Source organism: Sus scrofa, chromosome 5 (genome assembly GCF_054392235.1).
Source record: "Sus scrofa isolate SSC_HxYL_T2T_F1_AM1 chromosome 5, Sscrofa_HxYL_maternal_Yorkshire_Landrace_v2.0, whole genome shotgun sequence".
In the NCBI taxonomy this organism is placed as follows: Eukaryota; Metazoa; Chordata; class Mammalia; order Artiodactyla; family Suidae; genus Sus; species Sus scrofa.
Window position 1 is genome coordinate 7,127,015 of NC_139387.1, and position 20,934 is coordinate 7,147,948.

The window sequence follows — 20,934 nt, forward strand, 5'->3', positions numbered from 1 at the left end:
TGCCTCCCGAAATGCCGCTTTGCACAAACGCCAAATACTTCCGGATGCCTTCTGGCCTCTCCTCTTCCCAACAGCCCTCAGCTCATCCTCCACTTACCCCCTCTTCCTCCCTAATAGCCCTCCCCAAACCATGTTCTTTTCCAAGTTAATTAAAAGTTATTTTCAATTTTTGAATACAAAAAACAGTATATGGACCAAAGCTCAAACATTTGATAAAGGTGTATTTTAGAAATATCATCTTCATCCATGTCCCTCCTCCCACTCCCCTTCCCACACCAAATCAAATTCCCTATTTATCCTTCCAGCGCCTTTTGCTTCTGTGACCCCGCTGGAGAAGGATGCAGAGGACCTGGTGTGCAGGCTGCCTGGGTTGACCCAGGACTCGCAGGCTGGGGCTGACTGAGGCTGGGCTGGTGCATTAACCATTCCTTGGGCCAAGAAGACTTGTGTGTGAGATCGGCTCACCACAAAGGGGGTGTGGGGAGGTGCCCACAGAGCAACAGGAAGCCCCCATGTCTCAAATATACCCACCTGCAGCATGACACTTCATTCTCGGGAATTCGTCCCTGTCCGACCCTTCCCGTGTGCCAAGCCTCTTAGACTGGGAATGAGTGCCTGCTGGATCCCTGGCACCAGCCTAGACCACTCCTAGGGTGAGGAATTCAAAGCTAAATAACACACCCAGGCAGGCAAGCCCCTACCCTGAGGGAATTCTCATGCCATGGAAAGTCAGTCCACGTGGCACCCCCACTCTGTAGCCATGGTGTCCCACCGGCGCCTCACTGTGGTTCCCACAGGGGTTACATCAGCAGGATGCTGGGTTAGGCGGCTGGGGAGGGCAGAGGTCGGGAGAGGGCCACGTACGAGCCTCGCGCCATCTGGAGGGGCCTGGTGTGGCAGGCATGCTGGAACTGTCTGTCCCCCCTGGGTTTCTGGGCTCAGGGGTCTGAGGCCTGCTGTAGATGGCTCCCCTAGTGGGGGCCGTTTGTGGCTGCCGGTTCTGACAGAGCCCTCTGGAGCCCTCTCTAGAGATGCACAGCTGCCCCCACCTCCACCTCTGCCTGCAGGTCCCTGAGTCAATCCACCTGCCCAGGCAGCCTCTCAGAAGCAGCTTCCCCAGAGGTGGGCAGGAGGAGCTGGGGCACCACGGTGGCGGTGGCGGTGCTCACAGTAGCCCCTACTCACAGGTGCAAAGAAGCGGGCCTATGTTCAGTAACTGGGGGCGGCTCTGGCCCTTGGATGAATCAAGTGTCAGCCACTGACTGTAAATAGGAAAGTTGCATGGGGGCGTGGAGAGGCACGTGTGAAATACAATTGAGAGAAAAGGCAAGATGCAAAACAGTGAGTGCACATTGATGGCAACGATGCCACAATCTTTTTAAGCCTCAAATCCGGTTTCACCTCCTCCAGGAAGCCCTCCTTGGCTCCCCAGCCCGGATGAAGTATCTTCTGGGCACTTGGTGTCTCCTCCCACCATGCCTTTCCCATCATCCTACCCTCCTCCGTGGGGACTGTCTCCCCTGGCAGACTGTGGATCAAGGAAAGCAGGGGATGGGGTAGGCGCTCAGTTCGTGCTTATCCACCTGAGCTGAGAAGGGGCTAGAAGAGAATGTGGGGGAATTTAGGAGACCTTAAGAAGGTAGTCCACTAGGTTCATGGAAGTCCTGCTTATTTATTCTTGGATCTTCTGAGTTCAAGGGAGGTGCTGATGCAGGCTCATGACCTCTTCAGACCGAGGATGGGGCTGCCTTTTCTGTTGGGAGCTGGACCTTGCCATTGCCCGTTTTGCCAAGAACCCTGGAACGTCAGCGCTGAAGGGACCTTGCCGACTGCCCAGTGCCCAGGGATTCTCCATCTTTTCTGTCTCCTTTCTCAGGGTCTTTGGAAGCTTCCCAGTACCTCTCTTCGTCCTAAGATGAGGACACCAAAGGTGCGGGTTGCTGTGGAGACAGGCGTTCAATCAAGTCGGCTGCCCATGTTATGCATCCGGCCATTTATCAAGCATGTTGAGCGCCTACTGCATCCCTGGCCCTCATGATTCCCTGTGCTCAGAGAATTCACAGGCCTTGGAGCCCTGCCTCCTGTGGTGCGTAGCTGCCTGGTGAGAGCTGCTCCTGAACACGGGCAGCCCCTCCCACCAGGACCCCCTTCATCACCTGTGACCACACACAACCCAAGAGATTTGAAAAAGCACCTCCAGCAGACACGGGTGTGCTGGACTGAGGCTCCCTAATCTAGTTTACTCTCTTCTCTTGTTTTGGCCGTGCCCACGGCATGTGGAAGTGCCCAGGCCAGGGACAGAACTCGCACCACAGCAGTGACAACACCAGGCCCTTAACCCATGTCCCCACCTGGGAACTCCCAATACACTCTTTTCTTTTAAAGGTGGGGATACTGGGCCCACGTGACTGGGATCTCCCTCAGGCCCAAAGGAATCCACACTGCAGTTGGGGTCACATTCCAGAGCATGTCAGAGCCCCTCACCTTTCTGGAAAAGCTGCACCCAGAAAGGGCACAGAGACAGCCCCCGGGACCCTAGAGGGGGCACCCAGTAAAAGCAGGGAGATGTGGCTTATGCCGGAGAGCCCCACATGGAGGGCTGCGAGCAGACAGGCCGCCCAGAGCCCGCGCAGAGTGCCCACTGGGGCCACTCTGCCTGAGCCAGGGTCAGCTGGGCTGCCCTATTTACACAAGGACACAGACCTTCTGCCCCTTGCCCCTCAGAATGCCTGCCCTGAGGCGGTCCCCATGCCAGCCAGCTCTGCCCCACAGGTAAAGAGCAGCCAGGCCCCCAGGCACGAGGGCTGAGCAGGGAGAAAGCGGAGCAACACCTCGGGGACAGAGGTCAAGTGCACACATTTATTTTCTAGAACAGAGGCTAAACGAAGCAAGTTTCTTTACGTTTTATTTTAAGAAGGACAAAAATTGTTATTAAAACATCTACATTATTATCAAGATACTAGACCTTATGAATATTTAATATTAAAGTGTGGTATTCTTAAATTTTTAATACACAGACATTTTTAAAGGACCATTAAATTGATTACTGCCCATCTGAGAAATGCAGCATCCCTCTCCACACCAGCCCAAAGGGACAATCACATCAGGGGCGCTGTCCCCCGATCCCCCACAGTTGCCATGTTGTCTTGTCCCTGCCTGCTGGGTCCGATTCACCTCCCTGAGCCTCTCGGTCAGGGTCACAACCGAAATCATCCCACGTCATTCCAAGTGTCCTCCTGGTTCCCACCCTACTCCCATTGGCTGCCTGCCTCTGGCTCTCTTCCAGCCCTGTGGGGGACCAGCTCTGGCCAGGCCAGGGGGCCCCCAGATCCCAAGGGCCCCCTGCATGGAAGACAGGCTGGAGAACACCAGTCTGGATTCTAATCCTGTTCCTTTGGTTGGGAGACAAACCCCAGTGCTGTTCTTTCCCTGAGCCCTCGTGCTCCCTCCCCGTAGGCTGGGGCTGCCTAGAAGCTCTCAGGCAGAGCTGGGCCCCTGGCAGGGGCCGCTTCTCCCCTGCTGCCAGAATCACCTCTGAGCCCTGGCTCCAGTCCCTCAGTCCTTGCAAGTGGCCTGATGACCCCGAAAATCTGCCCTTCCATTATGCCAGGATGGCTGCATTTTCTGGCCAAATTCTCTATCTTTAAACCCTCATCAGAAGTGACTCCTTGGATACCACACACATATATAATATTATATAGAGCGATATATTTAATACCTGTGTATATATGCATCACGGGGGCGACATATATACACACTAAAAACAAGGCTGGTGACGACAGACTGCAACAGCACAGACCAGGGAAAACAAGTGTCATCAACATTCACGGCCACGGCCCCCCCTTGGGTCTCTCCTCCCCTCCGGCCACACCACCAGCACCTGAGCTCCTGCAGTGCTGGCCTGCTGGGGGGAGGGGGGAGGAAAGGATGCATGCCACGATTATCAGGAAAGGGGTGGGCAGTGGCGGCGAGAGGAACAGGGGTCTCTTGGCCCCGGGCGCCCGTCCTCATGGCCTCAAACACTCGAAATTCTTGCTTGAGAAGTAAAGCATATTCCGTTCTCTCTGTCTCACCCCCTCCTCCCCACTGACTCCAGCCTTGGTCCTTGGCTCCTTCTGGGGGGCCCCACCCCTTGTGCCAATGGTGTGGGGTGTTCTGGAATGTCTAGGGAACCAGGGGAGGCTGGGTCTGCCCACGGGGGTGGGATGGAGAGGAGGGGGTGCACGCAGACACGGCAGACGAGAGGGATGGGAGAGGGCTTGGTGGGTGGGGTGGGGGCTGGTGGTCGGCTGGGGTCCCAAGCAGCTGGCAGGGCCAGGGATCAGGGCGGGGCTGGAGCAGACGGTCATAATTGCATTCTGGTTCTGGCGAGAAGGGAAGAGGACTGCTGAGTCCCCCTTGACAGACAGAAGGGGGCGATGTCCCGTCCTGGAGTGGCCCATGGTGTCCAGAGGCGAGTCTCCCTTCTCTCCACGTGCCCCCCCTCCGGACCTCTCGCAGAACCTGAGCCCATGGGTGCCCCGCCCATTATGCCCCCTCCCTGAGCAGCCCTGGGGAAGCCACCTTTGCTACCACATCCCTTATGACCATCCTTAGAGGGGACTGTCCCCCTACAGGGTGCTGACATGACCAAGCCCTGGGCGGTGCTGCTTGGGACCCCAGCTGCACGCTGATTCAGGGACTGTCACTGCCCAGAGCCTGGAGGCTCCAGCCGATAACTGGCCCTGAGTCTTCAGACCACAGTTTGCATCCCAGCTCAAGCGTGCTGTGGGCTGGAGACACTGGGCAGATCACTCCTCTTTTCTAGGCCTCAGTATTTCTATCTGCAAGGTGGGGCTTTGGGCTGGGTTGTCTCTGAAGGCTCTGACGACCTTCTGTCTACTACATTCAGTGCCCATCGGAGAGCCTGGCTCCTCCATCGGGCTGCCCCACGCCCCCCACTCCTCCAACCAGCGGGGAAACTGAGGCCCAGAGGGTAAGTGACCTGAACAGTGTCCCCAGTCCTATTCTGGGGCTGCATTTTAAAGCTAGTTGGGGCCTTCTGCCCTCTGTTGTGTCCTGATCTGCCCCCAGGGAGGTGGGGGTGGGATGCGGGTGGGGCAGGGAGAAGGACCCTCCTGCTGCAGATTCACATGGGGACCCCCAGGCTCCCCAGTCCTGAGCATTGGGCCCCCTTAGGAGCAGACAGAAGTTAAAGCTGTAGGCTGAAGCTGGAGGGGTCAGCCAGGCCCCTCCCTCCGCAACCAGGAGAGCCGGTGGGGGATGGGGGTGGGGGAGGGGAGGACCTGCCCAGGGTTTCAGGGATGAGGCCCCTGGGACCAAGTGGGGCTGCAGCTCGTGCACCTGGGGATGCACTGGGGTGGGGGGGGCGCAGAGAGGGAGCCTGATGAGGGAGCCCCCCACCCCCAGCCCTGGCCTGCCCTGGCCCTTCTATCAGGCCCTCTGTCCCCACCCCTGCCCCTGATCCTAGGAGTTCACCCACGGCCAAGGCCTGGCCTACTCCCCGGGGATGGTGGCAGCAGCAGGGGCTTCTGGGGTGGCACCAGCGGTGTTCCCATCCTCTTGCAGCAGGAAGTTGTATTTGCCGAAGTCGTCGTCCCGGGGACACAGAAGCATGTCCTTGCGGGCCTTGGCCAGCTTCTGCTTCAGCACCTCGCGCCGGTCCAGCCACTCGTTGAGCTCCTCCTGCCCGTGAGCGCAGCGGCACTTGTCCCCGTCCGGGCAGGCCTTGCCCTTCTGGAGCCTGCGGGCAGCAGGAGGCTCACTGCCCAAGCCCTGCACGCTTTCCACCAGGGGCTGCGGGACCCTGGGCTGGCTGCTCCACCTCCCCTGGGCCAAGCTTCCCTCGTGCAGCTTGTCCTCGTGACAGCGGGCGTGGCCGGGCCTCCGGGAGGATCTGACCCGGGGCTGGAGAGCAGGGCTCACCACTTCCGATCCAATCCCACCCCCACATCCAGGAGCAGCTGATTCTGGCCATCCCACCCCTTGTGCGACACGCCAGGCCCAGCGGAGCCAGAGCAAGCCGGCCTCCAGCTTCGCAGCCCCGCCCATGGCCCTGTCCTCCCCCAGCACCTGTCGCAGAGCCGGAACTCGCCCATGGGGAAGCGGTAGGCCCAGCCGCTGGCGTCGCTGTCCGACGTGAAGACCTTCTCCTTGTGCTTCTCGGACTGGATGTGCTGCTGCCACTGCTTCTTGCTGTTGCTGTTCTTGCCGCAGAGCCAGCAGTGGTAGCCCATCTGGGGAACACAGCCACCATGGGTGCTCGCCCTCACGCCTCTGCCCAGAGAGGCTGAGGGCCCCCCCCACGGCCTCTGGATCAGGCTGGAACCAGGGCCCGGGAGGCGGTGGGGGGTGGGGGTGGGGCGTCACCATGATGTCGGCGTAGTCCGTGGGCATCTGGATCTGCTTCTCCCCTTCCCGAGAGCCGATGGGCGTCCCTTCCCCCGGCTTCCCTGGGTTGTGTTTCTTCAGCCACATGTCATAGGTCTGCTGCATGTCCAGGACTGGAGGGCAAAGGGGCACGGAGCCCAGGTGAGAGGGGATCCTCCATCCGCTGGGTCCCAGGACGCCGGCCACGCCCCTGAGGCAGGGGGGCGGGGGGATGGGGAGCCGGCGGCCCCGCCCCCGCCACGCCCCAGCCCCGTCACGCGCACTCACTCTTGTTCTCTTTCATGAACGTCCACATGTCCCGCTCCTCCGGGCTGTGCGCGAACGAGCAGTTCCCCACATACTGGCACTTGCGGCCGTTCTGCGCGTGGATGCAGAGCTGTGGGCCGGGCGTGAAGGGAGCCTGCTGAGTCCCGCTGGACGGTGTCGCTGCCCCAGCCAGCGATCAAGCCCTCCTGGGGCCCCACGCCCCCAATCCGAGGTCCCGCTGCCCCCCGGCACCCACCCGGCACTCACATCGTATTGCTGTGGGAAGTTGCGAATGGACGGCAGGGGCCTCACCGACACCCACTTCCTCTTGGCCTTGGACATCACCAGGAGGACCCGCCGCTCCTTGGTCCAGCTGCAGGACAGAGCGGAGGCTGGTTGGGGAGGGCTCAGGGCAGAGCAGGGGCTGCGTCCTTCGTGGGGAGCCCCGCTCCCTCCTCCGTGGCGCTGGGCGGGGGGCGGGAGGCTCATGCCGCCGCCTGGCGCCAGGCTTACCAGTGCCGGGCCTTGGCGCTGCAGTACTTGAGGTCCTTGTCAGGCTCCACCACCTGCCCGTTCCTCCAGCACTGGCCACACACAAACTTCATCTGCAGGTCAAAGGTGCCAGGCCCGTGGGTCCTCGGGGCGCCCTGCAGGGAAGAGGGGCTGGTGAAGCCACAGGCCCAGGCTGTCTGTCGCACAGGCAGCTGCTGGGACCATTAGGGCCACCCAGAGCCTTGGGATGGGCAGCCCATTACCACCTACTGGTGGCAAGTGACCCCCTAATGCCAGGCCTCATGGTCTCTCAGTGTGGGAGCCAGGCCTTGGAAGGGGCTCCGACTCCTGATGGCATGCTCTCTGCTTTATCTGGCTACTGGCATGTCCCTAGGCACAGCATGCAACCTCATGCCTCCCTGCTTTTGCATGTGCTGTTCCCTCTGCCTGGAACACCCTTTTTTTCTTTTTGCATTTTAGGGCTGCACCTGCAGGATATGGAGGTTCCCAGGCTGGGGGTCAAATCAGACCTACAGCCGCCGGCCTACACCACAGCCACAGCAACATGGGATCCAAGCCACGTCTACGACCTACACCACAGCTCACAGCAATGCCAGATCCCCGACCCACTGAACGAGGCCAGGGATTGAACCCGCGTACACATGAATCCTAGTTGGGTTCATTACCACTGAGCCACAATGGGAACGCCCCCTACTTCATTCTTCCTCAGGCTTGTCATAGAAACTTTTAAAACTCAGCTCAAGCATCACCTCCTCCAGGAAGCCTCCCTGAAGCTCTCCTAAGTGGCAACTATGAGCCCCAGAGTACCTGATCTACCTCTTGTTGACCGACTCATCTCGTTATGAGGGCCTGGAAGGTGGGAATGGAGGAGCCCGCCTCAGGGGGTGGACACACTTCTGGACAGCCCTGGACTCTGGAAGGGCCCATCGTGTTCATTCCGTCCCCTGCCTCAGCCTTTCCTTTGCAGGCAGGAGGGCCTCCTCTTCCGCACCCCTGCCTGGGACAGGGTGGGAGGTGAGAAGTGGAAAAAGTGCCCCCAGCCATGGCTCCTGCCGCCTGCAGCCCCTCACCCAGCCTGCTGACCAACCTCTGTCCCTCCCATCAGCTGGAGCCTCCAATGTGGGCTCACCCTGCCCCTCGTCCTCCCCTGCGTCCCTGGCACTATCTTGCCAGGGCCTGTCCGGAGCAGGAAGGGCTCCCTGGCGTGGCCCTGGTAGACTCACAGGCTGGCTCGGCCCCAGGATAACACATGTCCCAACAGCAAGGAAAAATCATGCCTTCGTAACTGGGACACGGTCCCTGCTAGAGCAGGCAGGAGGTTCATCTGCATCACTATCGATTTCTAGAAGTTCCACTGGATTCTCACGGAAGCGTGACAGGGCACATGTCACGGGTGAGGTAAGTGGGGTCTGGAGGGGAGCCGTGGCTTAGCCACTGCCCTGAGGGACAGCCACACCAGTCACTGAGCTTCCTGTGCACAACCGCACAGTGTCAACAGCGTCCTGCCGCAGCCTCGGCGGGAGGGGGTTGTTCCCATCTGACAGAAGCAGAGGCTCAGAGGGGTTAGCAGCCCACCCACGGGCATGTGGCCTGAGGACAGGGACCCATCGGGAGGCAGGTGCTCATGCTTCTCTGTAGGATGGCACTGCTGCGCCACGGGCACCAGCCCCAAGCAGCTTCTACCCTGGCAGCCCGTCCGCAGCCTCACACTGCCACTGCCCCACCCTCTGATGGAAAACAAGCAAGATGCCTCATGCCCGGGCCACAGCCAGGCCTGGCACTGAAGCCCCGTGGCTGAGCCAGGCCCGAGAGTGGCATCTTGAGTTGGCGAGGTGGGGCCCCGAGCAGTGAGAGGCTTCAGCCCATGAGGGCACCCGGGGCAGCTAGGCCTGCACTGTCCCTGGGGACCCTGGCCACAGCCCAGGGCAGGGTACGAGGGGACAGGGGGGTAGGAGATGGCGAAGGCTCAGTGTCTCTCTTAGAAGATGATGCTGCAGGTCCAGCCTGAGCCCCACTGTTTCCCAGCTGGGCTCCACATGGCGGGTGGGGAAGAGGACCCAATAGGACGAACAGAGGGCGGGAGCAGCTAGGCAGAGGGGAGAGAAAGAGAAAGGACAAGGGCTGCGGAGATGGAGGGAAGCCCAAGGGGGCTGGGCAGCCTTGTCAGACCGCCTGGCCCAGAGCCACCCCACCAGCCAGCCCGCCCTGCTCCCTGGCTCCCTGCCACACCCAGGCTGGCTGCGAGAGGGGCCAGGGGCCCAGGCATCCCCCCGGGTGATCAGTGGGTGCGCCTGGCATGTCATGAGGACGTCATCCCTCGTGTGTCATCCCTTGGGGATGGAGGCCCAGGCCTCCCCTCACCCGCACCGTCTCCCGGGCCCTGAGCCCACCCCTCCGTCCCCCCTGTCATCTGCCTTTACGATGATCCCTAACCCTGGGGAGGCTGTGAGGACCAGGAGGGAAGGGGGCCCAGTGTGCGCGGCAGCTTAGCCAGCTTCTGGGAGCCCCTCACCTGCCCAGGAGAAGGCAGGCAGGACTAGGGTCCCCTTTTTAAGGATAAGGAACCCACAGGGGGACAGGGATGGTGCATACAAGTCGTCGTCAGAAAACCCAGGACCTACTGGGCTCCGTGCACCCCATGCAAGCCTCTAGCATCTGCTGAGCCTCAGTCTCCCCACCTCCAAGCACCCCGGCACCCCAGCTTGTGTCCTCAGGACCAGGGTGTGGGTCAAGAGGGCTGCGAGGGGACAGGGCAGTGGGTGAAGAGGCTGGGGGGTACCGGGAAGTTCACATGCTCTCAAAGGACCTCGCCTTCCAAAGGGGGAAAATCGCACTTCCCTGCAGGGGAAGCTTTACAGCTGAGGCACCTTTGCTCGCCACCACGTTATCACCGGTAAAGGGATGCTGTGCCACCTGATCAGACAACCCCAGAAGGATGGACCTTTAACCAAACAACTGGCTCTAGAGTTCCCATCGTGGCGCAGAGAAAGTAGACCCAACTGGGAACCATGAGGTTGGAGGTTCGATCCCTGGCCTCGCTGAGTGGGTTAAGGACCCAGCGTTGCCATGAGCTGTGGTGTAGGTCACAGACGGGGCTCGGATCTAGCCTTGCCGTGGCTGTGGTGTAGGCCGGCAGCTGTAGATTAGACCCCTGGCCTGGGAACCTCCATATGCTGTGGGAGCAGCCCTAAAAAGCAAAAAAACAACTGGCTCTTCAAAAACGTCAGTGTCATCAAAGACAAAGACAGGCTGAGGGCCTGCTCTGGATTGGCTGAAAGAAAAGTAAAGACACAATTAAAGAATGCAGTGTGTGCCTGGGATCTGGGGAGCAGTCACCAAATGTGAATAATGTACCCCTCCCTGCAATCTGGACACCAACAAGAATCTCCTGATGTTGACCATGCTGTGGTTACCACGGAAGAGCACCCACGGCCTATGGAGGTTCCCAGGCTGGGGGTCGAATCGGAGCTGTAGCCGCCAGCCTCCGCCACAGCCACAGCAATGCGGGATCCGGGCCGCGTCTGCAACCTACACCACAGCTCACGGCAACGCCAGATCCTTAACCCACTGAGCGAGGCCAGGGATCGAACCTGCATCCTCATGGATTCTAGTCAGATTCGTTAACCGCTGAGCCACAACAGGAACTCCTAAGTGTGTCCTTATTTATGGGAAATCACACGACATATTTAGGGGTAAAGGGGCATCCTGTTTACCACTTACACTGTAATGGTTCAGGAAAGTGTGTATTTCTGTAAATAATGTACGTGTGTACGTGTACACACACACACACACACACACACACACACACAGGACAAAGTGAGTGTGGCAAGTAGTAAAATAGTAACATCGGGGGAATCCAGAAAAGGGTGTCCACAAATCCTTTGTCCTATTCTCCCGATCTTCTGATAAGTGAATTGTGTCCAAGTGAAGCGATGGGGGTGCTTACGTGGGCTGACTCCACCCCAGCGGCCGCCCCCCGCCCCCGGCCCTTACCAGGCTGCTGCTGGCCTTCCCTGCGTGGGCCTCCATCTGCTGCCAGTACTTCTTGGATTCCTGGACGATGTCTTCGTGGGTCATGCCTGGGGAGCGGGGAGCAGTTATGGGCATCTCTGGAACTCAGCGAGGAGGAAGGCAGGGGACCCGCGAGGGACTGGTGCCACCCTGGGCCCAGCCCGAGGAGCCCCACTCCCCTGTTAGGCCACAGAGAGATGGGGGCAGCAGGGAAACCACTGGGTCCCCTGGCTGTTCACCAGGGGACGGAGCCCTGCTCCAGGCTCACACAGGGAGCCTCAAGCCTAACCGCTGCTTGGCAGCCCCGCTGGCTCACTGAGGGGCCAGGGGTCTTCACTGCCCTTTAGAAAAGGGCAAATACCCGAGCCTGGTGGCCCCGACCCTCCCAGCCTGACTGCTGACCCTGGACCCTCCTTCCCGTGCAGGTCACAGCCTCTTCCAGGAGGTCTGTCCTGCTCCCAGCCCCCTCTGGGCTTCTAATCCCTTTCTCGGAACTGATTTCACGTCCACCCTGGTCCTCTGGCTACTGCTCCACCGCGGCCACTTTGGGGCTCACTCTGCGCCAGGCGCGGCCCTGGACATCCTTTTTCTTACGGACGATTCCCTAATACACCTCTCTAGCCCAGACCTCTCCCGAAAACTTCCAGACCCGCCTGGCCACCGGCTCGACATCTCCACACAAGTCTGATGGGCAGCTCAGACTCCCCATGTCCCACACAAGCCCCAAGGGGATCCCCAAACCTGCCCCTCCTGCAGCCTCCCCTTCTCAGAACACGCCGACCCCACGGGAGTGGACGTGTCACTGTCCTGGGTCTCGTTTCCTGTCTGGTCCATCAGCAGCTCCTGTTGGCTCCACCATCAGCACACACCCAGAATCCAATCACTTCCACCACCTCCACCGCCGCCACCCTGGCCTGAGCCACATCCTCCCGGGGCTCTCTCCATCGGCCCTGGGCGTCCTCTGAACCCCGCCCTCGGCAGCCCCCTCACCTGAGTACTGCTGCAGCAGCCAGACTTTGAGCTCGATGAAGCTGTGGGCGAAGTGGCAGCTGTCCTCCCGCAGGCAGCCGTAGCGCACCTCGTGGCGGCACACGTCGAACTGGAAGTGCTCCTGGAACTGGCGGACCTTGCAGTACTTGAGGGACGTGGAGCGGACAATGTGCACCAGGCACCTGGCGGGGCACGGGCACGATGCAGTCCGCGGCCCCCATTCCGGGCGGGCCCTCATTCTGGCATCAGGGACACGTGCAGCCAAGAGAGGGGCTCCTCCCTGGGGGGCTCCCATCATCTTAACCATTAGCAACAAGGAAGAGAGGGGGTCCCAGCTGCGTGCCCCTCCCCTGGCTTCAACCTGGGGACACGTCAAAGATAGAGCTGCCAGTAGCAGGAGGGCACTGGACCCCCGCTGCCGTAAGGCTGGGAGAGGGGGTGTCTCCCTCAGCTCCCCGGCTTGAGGCTCCAGAGCGGGTCCTACACCCGGAGGAGAAGTAGTGGAGCGCCTCCTCTGGGCTGGGAGCTTTCGTTACCTTCGCAGCACCCCTGGGACACTGGGTTCATCATCACCTTTACAGATGAGGAAACCCGAGGGTCACAGCGGCCAGAGGACACGACAGACCATGGGTCAGGCTGGGATTTGGACCCAACGCTGTCTGACGCCAGGGCCTGGGCTCTGTCACCAAGAGGAGTCAGAGGGAGCCCGGGGGTGGGGTTGGGGGGGGATGCCAGACCCAGCCAGCCCCGCCCACTCACTGCCCCGTGCCCTTGTCCGGACAGTGAGGGGCACTAGATGGCGGTCAGGGATGTGGCTCCTTCCAACCTCAGCTTTCCCAGCTGTGCATCAGAACAGTAACCCCTCCCTTCCAGAACCGCAGGGTTCATTAAAACATCCAAGGGAACGCTGGGGATAGAGCGGACGCTCAGGAAGTGTGGTTTTGTCCTTTCCAAGCGCATGCTGGATGTGAGTCCGGAACCCTGCCCCTTGCCTCACCGGCTGAGGCGCGCCTTCTGGCCGTAGCTGCTCCCCAGGCATCTACGCTGCCCCGGGGGGACTCCTCACCCACCCGCACCCTGGCTGTGCGTTTGGCTGTGAGTCCCACTCACTTGTTGTTGTAGAAGCTGTGCTTGGCAGCCAGGTTGGAGCAGACAGCTGGAGAGTCCTTGGTGCCTTTGCTGATGATCCTGGGTTTACTGTCAAAGCAGATCTGCCGGGGGAAGGTGGTGGGCTGGGACCTGGCATGGCCACCCAGGAGGGACAGATTGGGTCCCTGCAAGCCCTGCCCTGAGTCAGGGGAGTGAAGACGGGAACCCCGGGCCTGTGGCCTCTGCCGCTGACCCACTACTTCAAATGCCCGGGGCAGGGCTTGTTCCATTTCTCGGAGACTCAGTTTCCTCAACTGTAACCCGGGAAAACCACACCTGCTCTGTCCCAAGGGTTCCCTGTGAAGCTCAGAAAGGATATGATAGAACTGCAGGTGCTCAGTCTATGCAGCCACCAGGCTGTGAGCTGTGAGTCCCCACAGGGAGCAGGCAGTCCACCTGCTCTAAGAGTCGGGGTAGCGGGAGGGCTGGCATGCAATGGATGCACCAAACCCCGCCAGCCACACCCTGCATGCTCACTTCGTGGAGACAGACCTGACACTGTCCCTGCTTTTGTCACGCTATGCCTGGGGAGGTGTTGGGGCGGGGGGGGGGCAGCAGAGTCTTCGGTGACAGCTCTGGGGAGAGAACGAACAGTTTCGTGGAGCTGCTGAGATCCAAGTGGAGCCTCAGAGGGGCCAAGACGCAGAAGCACGGGGAGGGCACCGGGGGACTGGATGAGAACCTCAAGCACCTGAGCCTGGCCTAGGATGGCCAGAAGCACAGGGCAGGTGCGGCTACTTCTCTTTCTGGCCTCGGTTTCCACCTCCGCAAAATGAGGGGGCTGGATGGGATCCAGGCTGCGGTGGGGTGGGATCCCGTGGGCCTATCTTTCTGACAGCGCAGGGACTTACCGATTCTAAAGCTGGGCCCCCAAACCCTGGGGCCCAGGGCTGACACACAGGGGGGTGCCGGGAGCCCCTCCCCAGCCCTGTCTGTGCAGCGATGGCGGGGGGGGGGCGGTACCTCACAGAGGAAAGTGAAGATGCCCTGGTGCTCCTTGAGGAGCTTGGCGATGGTGAGGCTGCCCCGCTTGACACCCCCCAGCGGGTCAAAGAGCAGGTCTCGGTTGAGGGTGCCCTTCCGCTCCTCCGTCCACACGTCGATCTCCTCCTGATGGTAGGCGAAGGTGCAGTTATCCCCGTACTTACAGTCCTGCTTGTTAATCATGTCTGCAAAGAGGCAACAGGACACACGTTCCGCCAGGCGGGATGGCAGTCGGCCGCGCCCCCAGAACCACCGCCGTGGCTGGTGGCGCCGGGGTGGAGTGTGTGGTGGGCCTTGCTGACCACCAGGACTCAGGGCTGGGGTGGAGCAGCAAATCTCCAGGAAGGCCCTTCCCGGGCCAGGCCCTTCTCTGCTCTATGCCCGTGTGTGTGTTGGGGGGACCCACATGTTCATGGGCAGAGCGAGGCGTGATCCCGGCTCCACAACCCCACAAGGCTGCCTTGTATGGGTCAGGCAAGATGACAGGTATCAGAGGGGCTTTGCTGGAGGTCCCGTCATGGCGCAGCAGAAACGCATCCGACTAGGAACCGTGAGGTTGCAGGTTGGATCCCTGGCCTCGCTCAGTGGGCTAAGGATCTGGCGTCGCCACAAGCTATGGTGTAGGTCGCAGAAATGGCTCAGATCTGGGGTTGCTGTGGCTCTGGTGTAGGCCGGTGGCTCTAGCTCTGATTGGACCCCTAGCCTGGGAACCTCCATATGCCGCGGGTACAGCCCTAAAAAGCCAAAACAAAAAAAAGAGGGGCTTTGTAGATGTATATAAGCCTCTAAATAAACACGAAGGATTTTATTATTACTATTATTATTATTCATCAAGAAAACGCCACAGGTTAAGGGAGGCATGGGCCTTGGAGGTGGCAGACTTGGGCTGGGATTCCCTGCTGCTCCCGAACTTCAGCTCTCTGTCCACAAATGGGGCATGTTGGTTGTTACGAGGATGAAGTGAAATAATAAAACTTCTGGGGGCCAGGGAACTAGGAAGGCAGCAGATTTGTAGCTCAGGGACCTGCTGTTTTCTGGGGTGGGAACTGTTTCTGTTCCCCTCTCGTTCGCTTGCCCTCTAAGTCGGCCCCATCCCACCCCTGCCAGGCTCGCAGGCACACAGTGGCCGGGCGATCCCACAGCCTGCTCTGCCCTGTAACCAGCTCTGCACCCGAGGGGTGTGGGGGGCCTGCAAGGAAGGGCTTCCAAGGGTCCAGGTGCTGTTTGTGGGAGGAGCAGAGGACGACCAAGGTCAAACGGCACAGTGGGTGCCAAGGAATCAGGGGTCAGTGTGTCTGGGGAATGGTTTGGGCAGATGGGGGACTTGGAGGCCTTATCCACACTGGCAGAGGCCCCAGAGCTCAGAAATGACAAGTTGCTACGATCCAGCTGGGAAGATAATGAGCTGGTCCAGAAAGCTGGGCCTGAGGACAAAGGCAGAGCCTGGGGTGGGCCCCCACAGCCTCCGTTTCCTCCCCCAGAGTTGTGTGCATGTGTGACGGTGGGTATGAAATGGTGACTCTATAAAGCCCTTAACAACACCGAGACTGTTCTTGCCACGCAGGCTGCACCAAGATGCTTGGCTGGGGAAACAGGAGCAAGCAAATGAGGCACCTGACAAAGGTCCATCACATGCCAACCGAATGACATGAGCCAGAAGCGAGGACAATGACAGCATTACATGAATTTTTTTGTTGTCTTTCTAGGCCCGCACCTGCAGCATATGGGGGTTCCCAGGCTAGGGGTCCAGTCAGAGCTACAGCTGCCGGCCTCCTCCGCGGCCACAGCAAGGCGGGATCCGAGCCGTGTCTGTGACCTGCACCACAGCTCACAGCAATGCCGGATCCTTAACCCACTGAGCGAGGCCAGGGATCGAACCCTCCTCCTCATGGATATTAGTAGCATTCATTAATTGCTGAGCCATGACAGGAACTCCTAACGTATTAATTTTGAAAGCTAATATTTATCCAGCACTTACTGCCTGCCAGCCTCCTTGCCTTACAAGGATTCTCTCCACATCCTTCCAACAGCCTAAGAGAAGCCAGCTCTCTGTAAACTGTCTACCCTCCCAGCTGGGGCACAGACCGCCAATGGGGCGTCAGGGCCATCGGAGTGACAGCTCCTGCCTGTCTCTGGAGCGGATGCGGGCCGGAGGTGGCTCTGATGTGAGCGCCATCCTCCACGGACTACACCTGCTGTCTCCCTGCCTGTGATGAGGAGCAGAGCAGCAGCTGGTCACAACGAGCTGGGCCCTGGCCGTGCCGCCACCCCTGCCGCAGCCAACCCACCTTTGCACAGGTAGTAGGAGCCCACGAAGCTGGTCTTGGTGGGCCGGGGCCGGATCCGCTTCCAGGTCTGGTCCTCGGAGCTGCGGAGGCGGCCGAGCAGGATGTCCCGCTTGCACTTGTGCTCCAGGCCCTCGCGGTAGGTGTAGTCCCCGGCCCTGGGGCCTGTGAGGGAGGGGAGCACAGGGACTGTGGTTCCAGAAGCAGAACTGAAGGGTGATGGAACTGGCCCCCCTGCTGCCTAAAAACCCACCTTCTTCCCCTGGGCCTCCCGCCAGATCCTGCCACCCCTTCCCTGCCATATGCTCCTTGGAGACGGGGGGGCCTGGGCCGAGGGGCCACCCCTCCAGGGAGTCCCTTCTCAGCCCCCAGCCCCTCTCCACCACCACCCTGACTCCAGGGACCCTGAGTGCTTCAGCGTTTTCTTAGAAAGCATCAGGAAGACAGGGCCTGGCGGGCAGCAGGCCCCGACAGGCCGTCCCTCTCTCTTCCTGCTCCGGCCCGGCCAGAGTCGTCCTCCCTCCTCTGCTCCACTTCCTCTCCCTGGTCCTCTCAACTCTGACCAAGGGCCTCCTCTCCCAGCAGTGGGGCCGGGGGTCTCCTCAAAGAGACCAAATGGCCCCAGGGCCCTTGTGGGGACCCCACCTGATCTAGCCTTGCCAGCATCAGGTGTGCACCAGCTCGAGGGGTGTCAGGCTGCTTCCCCAGCCCAGGGGGTGGCGAGCAGTGGGCGAGCAGATGGGGGAGGCCAGCTGAGGTCTGTGCCAGGGAGACCCTCCTCGCGGGCACAGCCGTCCAGCAAAACTGTGCTCTGCTCCCCAGCCCCGCGGCACCACGGGCTTTGGCAGGAAGACTCTGTCGGGGGTGACAGGCATGCGGGGGGGTGGCAACCGTAACTAGATGACTTCTGAGGTCCTGTCAACTCCAGCGCCTCTGGAGAATTCCAGACTGGTAAGATTTTTAACCCTGAGATACCAAGAGAATGTTCTCCTAAAATGTCAGGCCTGTGGGACTCAGGCAAATGAGTCTTAGTGCCTAGAACTCCGAAATTCTACGTGTGCTGAAACTTGTCTCCCAACACTGAGCATCTATTGTGAATCGCTTCACAGTTTCCCTTGGATTGGAGGCTGGGACGCTAGGAACTACACTTCCCAGACCCCTGTGCCCCTGGGTCCTAGGCAGGGTTTGCATTCACCCAGGGAGAGGTGACAGAGGGATGGAGTGTGGACAGAGGTGGAGGCCACATTTCCTCCAGCAGGTGTGGTTTTTGCGGCAACCAACGGACTCCTCATTCCACAGCCAGGCACCCACCTCCGGGCAGTGGGGCGGCTGCAATCCTGGTCGGCCTCTCCCGCAGCCCCTGACCATGTGGGAGCTGCACAGCCCGACTCCTGGGCCTCCGCTTGTGGAGAAGGAGCCTAATGGCCCATGGGACCCCGGGGCTTCCGCTCCTCCAGCCTTCTCAGCAGTTCTGAAAGTCCCCGCCCCCCCACATCACACCCTTGTCTGTTGGAATAGCCCAGGGGCTCTGTGTATCCCGACTTGATCTATGCTCCTGAGAGTCCTGGCATCTCTGGGCAGAGGCATGGAGTGCAAAGCCGTGACCGTACCTGTTTTGGGGTAGCAGAGCTGGCAGGCCTGCTTGAACTCGTGGGTGGCAGCCAAGGGGTTCTTGATGAGCAAGGCGGTATTGGGCATGGAAGGCTCTGGCTGTGACAGAAGGAGGTTGGCCATTTGGGGCACTGGATGATGGCTGGAGCCACTGGGGCCAGCCTGGCACCAGCCTTGGGGGGCATTGTGACACCCTCCCCAATCCCACCCAAGAGCGGAACTGCAGGTCAGGACCCTCCCTCTTCCTCTAGCCTCCCAGCCGGGGGGCCCCTTATAATGTGACCCAAGATTTCAGCAGGCCTGGACCAGTCTCGTGGGGATGCACAGGTGACAGTGGTCTTGGCCTGGCACACTGCCTTGAGTGAAAGCCACCATGAAAGCAGAGAGGCAGGAGTGGGCCTGACTAGGGCTGAAACACAGGCCCTCCCCAACCCCTAGCCTCTCTCCCACACCCCCAAGCCATCAGCAGATGGAGAAGAAGCAAAAACTCAGAGAGGTTGGGTGACTTCCCCAGAGCCACACAGCTTGTGTTTAGGCTGAGGCCAGAGTGCAGGCCACCCACGTCCTGGTGAAAGGCTCTCCTAAACTCAGGCCTGGCTGCGTCCTGAGACCTGGGGTGTCACTGAGCCTGGAGAATGGTTTAACCCCTCGGAGTCTCGATGGCCTCGGGTGAGACAAGGGTGATGGTGCCCTCTGCTCACCCTCGCAACACACGGCTGGGCTGGGAGGGGTTTGGAGGGGCTTGGGGGAGGCCCTCCCAGCCTGTCCACTCCTGGCGTCCTTATCCCACGCTGAGGGCTCACTCCTCACACTGCGGGACGGCCCACAACCACCCCCCATCCCGGGACGGCATGAGGTACCTGGGCACCAGTCCTCGCCAAGTCACTCACCGAGGACGCTGGTTTCTGAGAGCTGTTTGGGGGACGATGGTCCTGGGAATTGGTTTCCTCTGGGCAAGAAGACACAGAGAAGCCGGGGTGAACCCCCTGAAGCCCCGTGCAGCCCTTGGCAGTGAGCGCCCTGGGCTAGGCCTGACTGTTGGAAAGCCAGTCCTGCAAAGGCCCAGACGGTCTGTTTCCTGCCCTGCTCTCAAGGTGGCCCTCCATGGGCGGCTTCTTACCTATTTCTAACTTGGAGAAGCCACCCACCCTCTCCTATTTGAGCCACTGCCCAGGGCAGAGAAGGATCTGAGCCAGAGCGGGTCTGCCCTGTGCTTGCCCCTCCCGCACCCCCGTGGCCCCGGGACAGAGCCCGAGCGCCTCAGCTTGGCTCATGGGTCCTCCGAGCCTGCACTCAGGCCTTCAGGGCCCCCAGCCCGCCCTCCCCGCTGGCCAACTACTCTGCTCATCTGCCAGGCCCTCCATCACCAGGCCTGAGTCTCACTGCTCCCGCTGCCAGCGGTGACCCTGCTCAGTGGCCACCTCCTCCAGGAAGTCTCTGTGAAGCCGGGGTGAATCCCCTGAAGCCCCGTGAAGCCCTTGGCAGTGAGCGCCCTGGGCTAGGGCTGACTGTTGGAAAGCCAGTCCTGCAAAGGCCCAGACGGTCTGTTTCCTAACTGGGGACCAAGCTCAGAGTGGGGCCCAAGGAGCCCGGGGCCTTGCTCCCTTCCCCTGGGATCCCACCAGTCTGGCCACCCCAGGGCCCCGGGAGGCTGGGCAGAGAGCATCAGATTGCAAGTCTGGAGTCCTGGACTAGCCAAGCTCTGCTGTTGGAGCTTGAACAGGACACCCAGCCCCTCAGGCCTCAGCCCTGCACTCTGCTGAGCGCTGCAGGAGACACAAACGCAGAAAACATGGCCCTAGACCATGAAGCAAAACGGAGCTGGAATCCCAACTCCACTCTCCAAAGACTCGCAACCTGTCAACCGTCCGTGGGTGCCCACCCAGGCCTCACCCATGAAGGAGCTGGGCTTGTCTAGGGAGCCACGGGTTGACCCAAAGCTGTCAAGGGCATCCAGTCGGGTCTCCGAGTACGGCAGCAGGTCCAGGGAGTCCAGCGCCGAGCCCGGGGGGTCGAGGGCATCCAGCACAGAGGCAGCCAGCTTCTTGGAGGGGTCCATGACGAGGCCAAAGGAGGCAGGGGGCAGCGGGCTGGAGACGGGGATGGAGCCACCCACCACAGGTGGCAGCAGTGGGGTCCCGCCGGGGAACACGGGGATGAGCTGGGGCAACTCGCTGGGCACACCGCTGCCAGGCAGGCCACCCTGCACCAGAGACTGTGAGGCGGGGACAGAGGGAGGGGTCGAAGGAGAATATGACACCCAGACTTGGGCAGAGTGGGCCCCGGGCAAGCCGACGCCTCTGTGCCTCAGCCCAGACCTGTCCCACCGGGTGGAGCCGGAGTCTTTCTGTCTAGTCCCCTCTGGGCGCACGGTCCCACCTCCGTGTTTCTACCCACAGCAAATCCCTGCCGGGGCCTCAGTTTCCCTACCTGTGACATGGAGACGGGGCCTTCCCTCCACCCCACGTGGGCCCTGAGGATGAGGGTGACCATGGGGTCCCACGGGGAAGCAGGGCTCAGGGGGACAGGAAGGGGCAGCACGGCTCACCAGTGAGTCTAGGAGGGTGTCCAGCTCCGGACCAAAGAGGTCCCCGTCGGAGAAGTCGTCCAGGCTCTCGGTGCTGGGGACGGCCCTGCTGCTGCTGTCCAGGGGGGCCAGCAGGTCCAGAACGTGAGGGAAGAAGGACATCGTGGGGGTAGAGGGGAGGGGGGCCGGGGAGCCTCGCAGGTCCACGTAGCAGTCTGCGGATGGGGG

At 60.8% G+C, this 20,934-nt stretch overlaps 2 protein-coding genes across 3 annotated transcripts in view; one reads left to right on the top strand and one right to left on the bottom strand.

Annotated features, from left to right (window-relative positions):
- Positions 1–653, top strand: part of LOC110260631 (uncharacterized) — a 35,870-nt gene extending 35,217 nt beyond the window's left edge. The window contains exons 8-9 of the mRNA XM_084955250.1: positions 306–450; positions 538–653. Of these exons, the coding sequence (XP_084811376.1) occupies positions 306–403 (98 nt within the window). The 3' untranslated portion in view covers positions 404–450; positions 538–653. The remainder of the gene's footprint in view (positions 1–305; positions 451–537) is intronic.
- A 2,235-nt stretch (positions 654–2,888) lies between these two features.
- The window catches only part of ZC3H7B (zinc finger CCCH-type containing 7B), a 52,663-nt gene continuing 34,617 nt past the window's right edge, over positions 2,889–20,934 (bottom strand). The window contains exons 9-23 of one of the 2 annotated variants that reach the window (XM_021091458.2): positions 20,728–20,921; positions 20,073–20,394; positions 19,070–19,128; positions 18,179–18,278; positions 16,572–16,733; positions 14,263–14,468; positions 13,261–13,361; positions 12,151–12,332; positions 11,143–11,228; positions 7,150–7,283; positions 6,904–7,009; positions 6,658–6,766; positions 6,370–6,503; positions 6,073–6,236; positions 2,889–5,743 (exon numbers count right to left, since the gene is read on the bottom strand). In XM_021091458.2, coding sequence (XP_020947117.1) covers positions 5,497–5,743; positions 6,073–6,236; positions 6,370–6,503; positions 6,658–6,766; positions 6,904–7,009; positions 7,150–7,283; positions 11,143–11,228; positions 12,151–12,332; positions 13,261–13,361; positions 14,263–14,468; positions 16,572–16,733; positions 18,179–18,278; positions 19,070–19,128; positions 20,073–20,394; positions 20,728–20,921 — 2,306 coding nt within the window. In that variant the 3' untranslated portion in view covers positions 2,889–5,496. Of the gene's footprint in view, positions 5,744–6,072; positions 6,237–6,369; positions 6,504–6,657; positions 6,767–6,903; positions 7,010–7,149; positions 7,284–11,142; positions 11,229–12,150; positions 12,333–13,260; positions 13,362–14,262; positions 14,855–16,161; positions 16,734–18,178; positions 18,279–19,069; positions 19,129–20,072; positions 20,395–20,727; positions 20,922–20,934 lie in introns of both variants that reach the window. The other variant, XM_084955194.1, reaches the window with a different exon arrangement.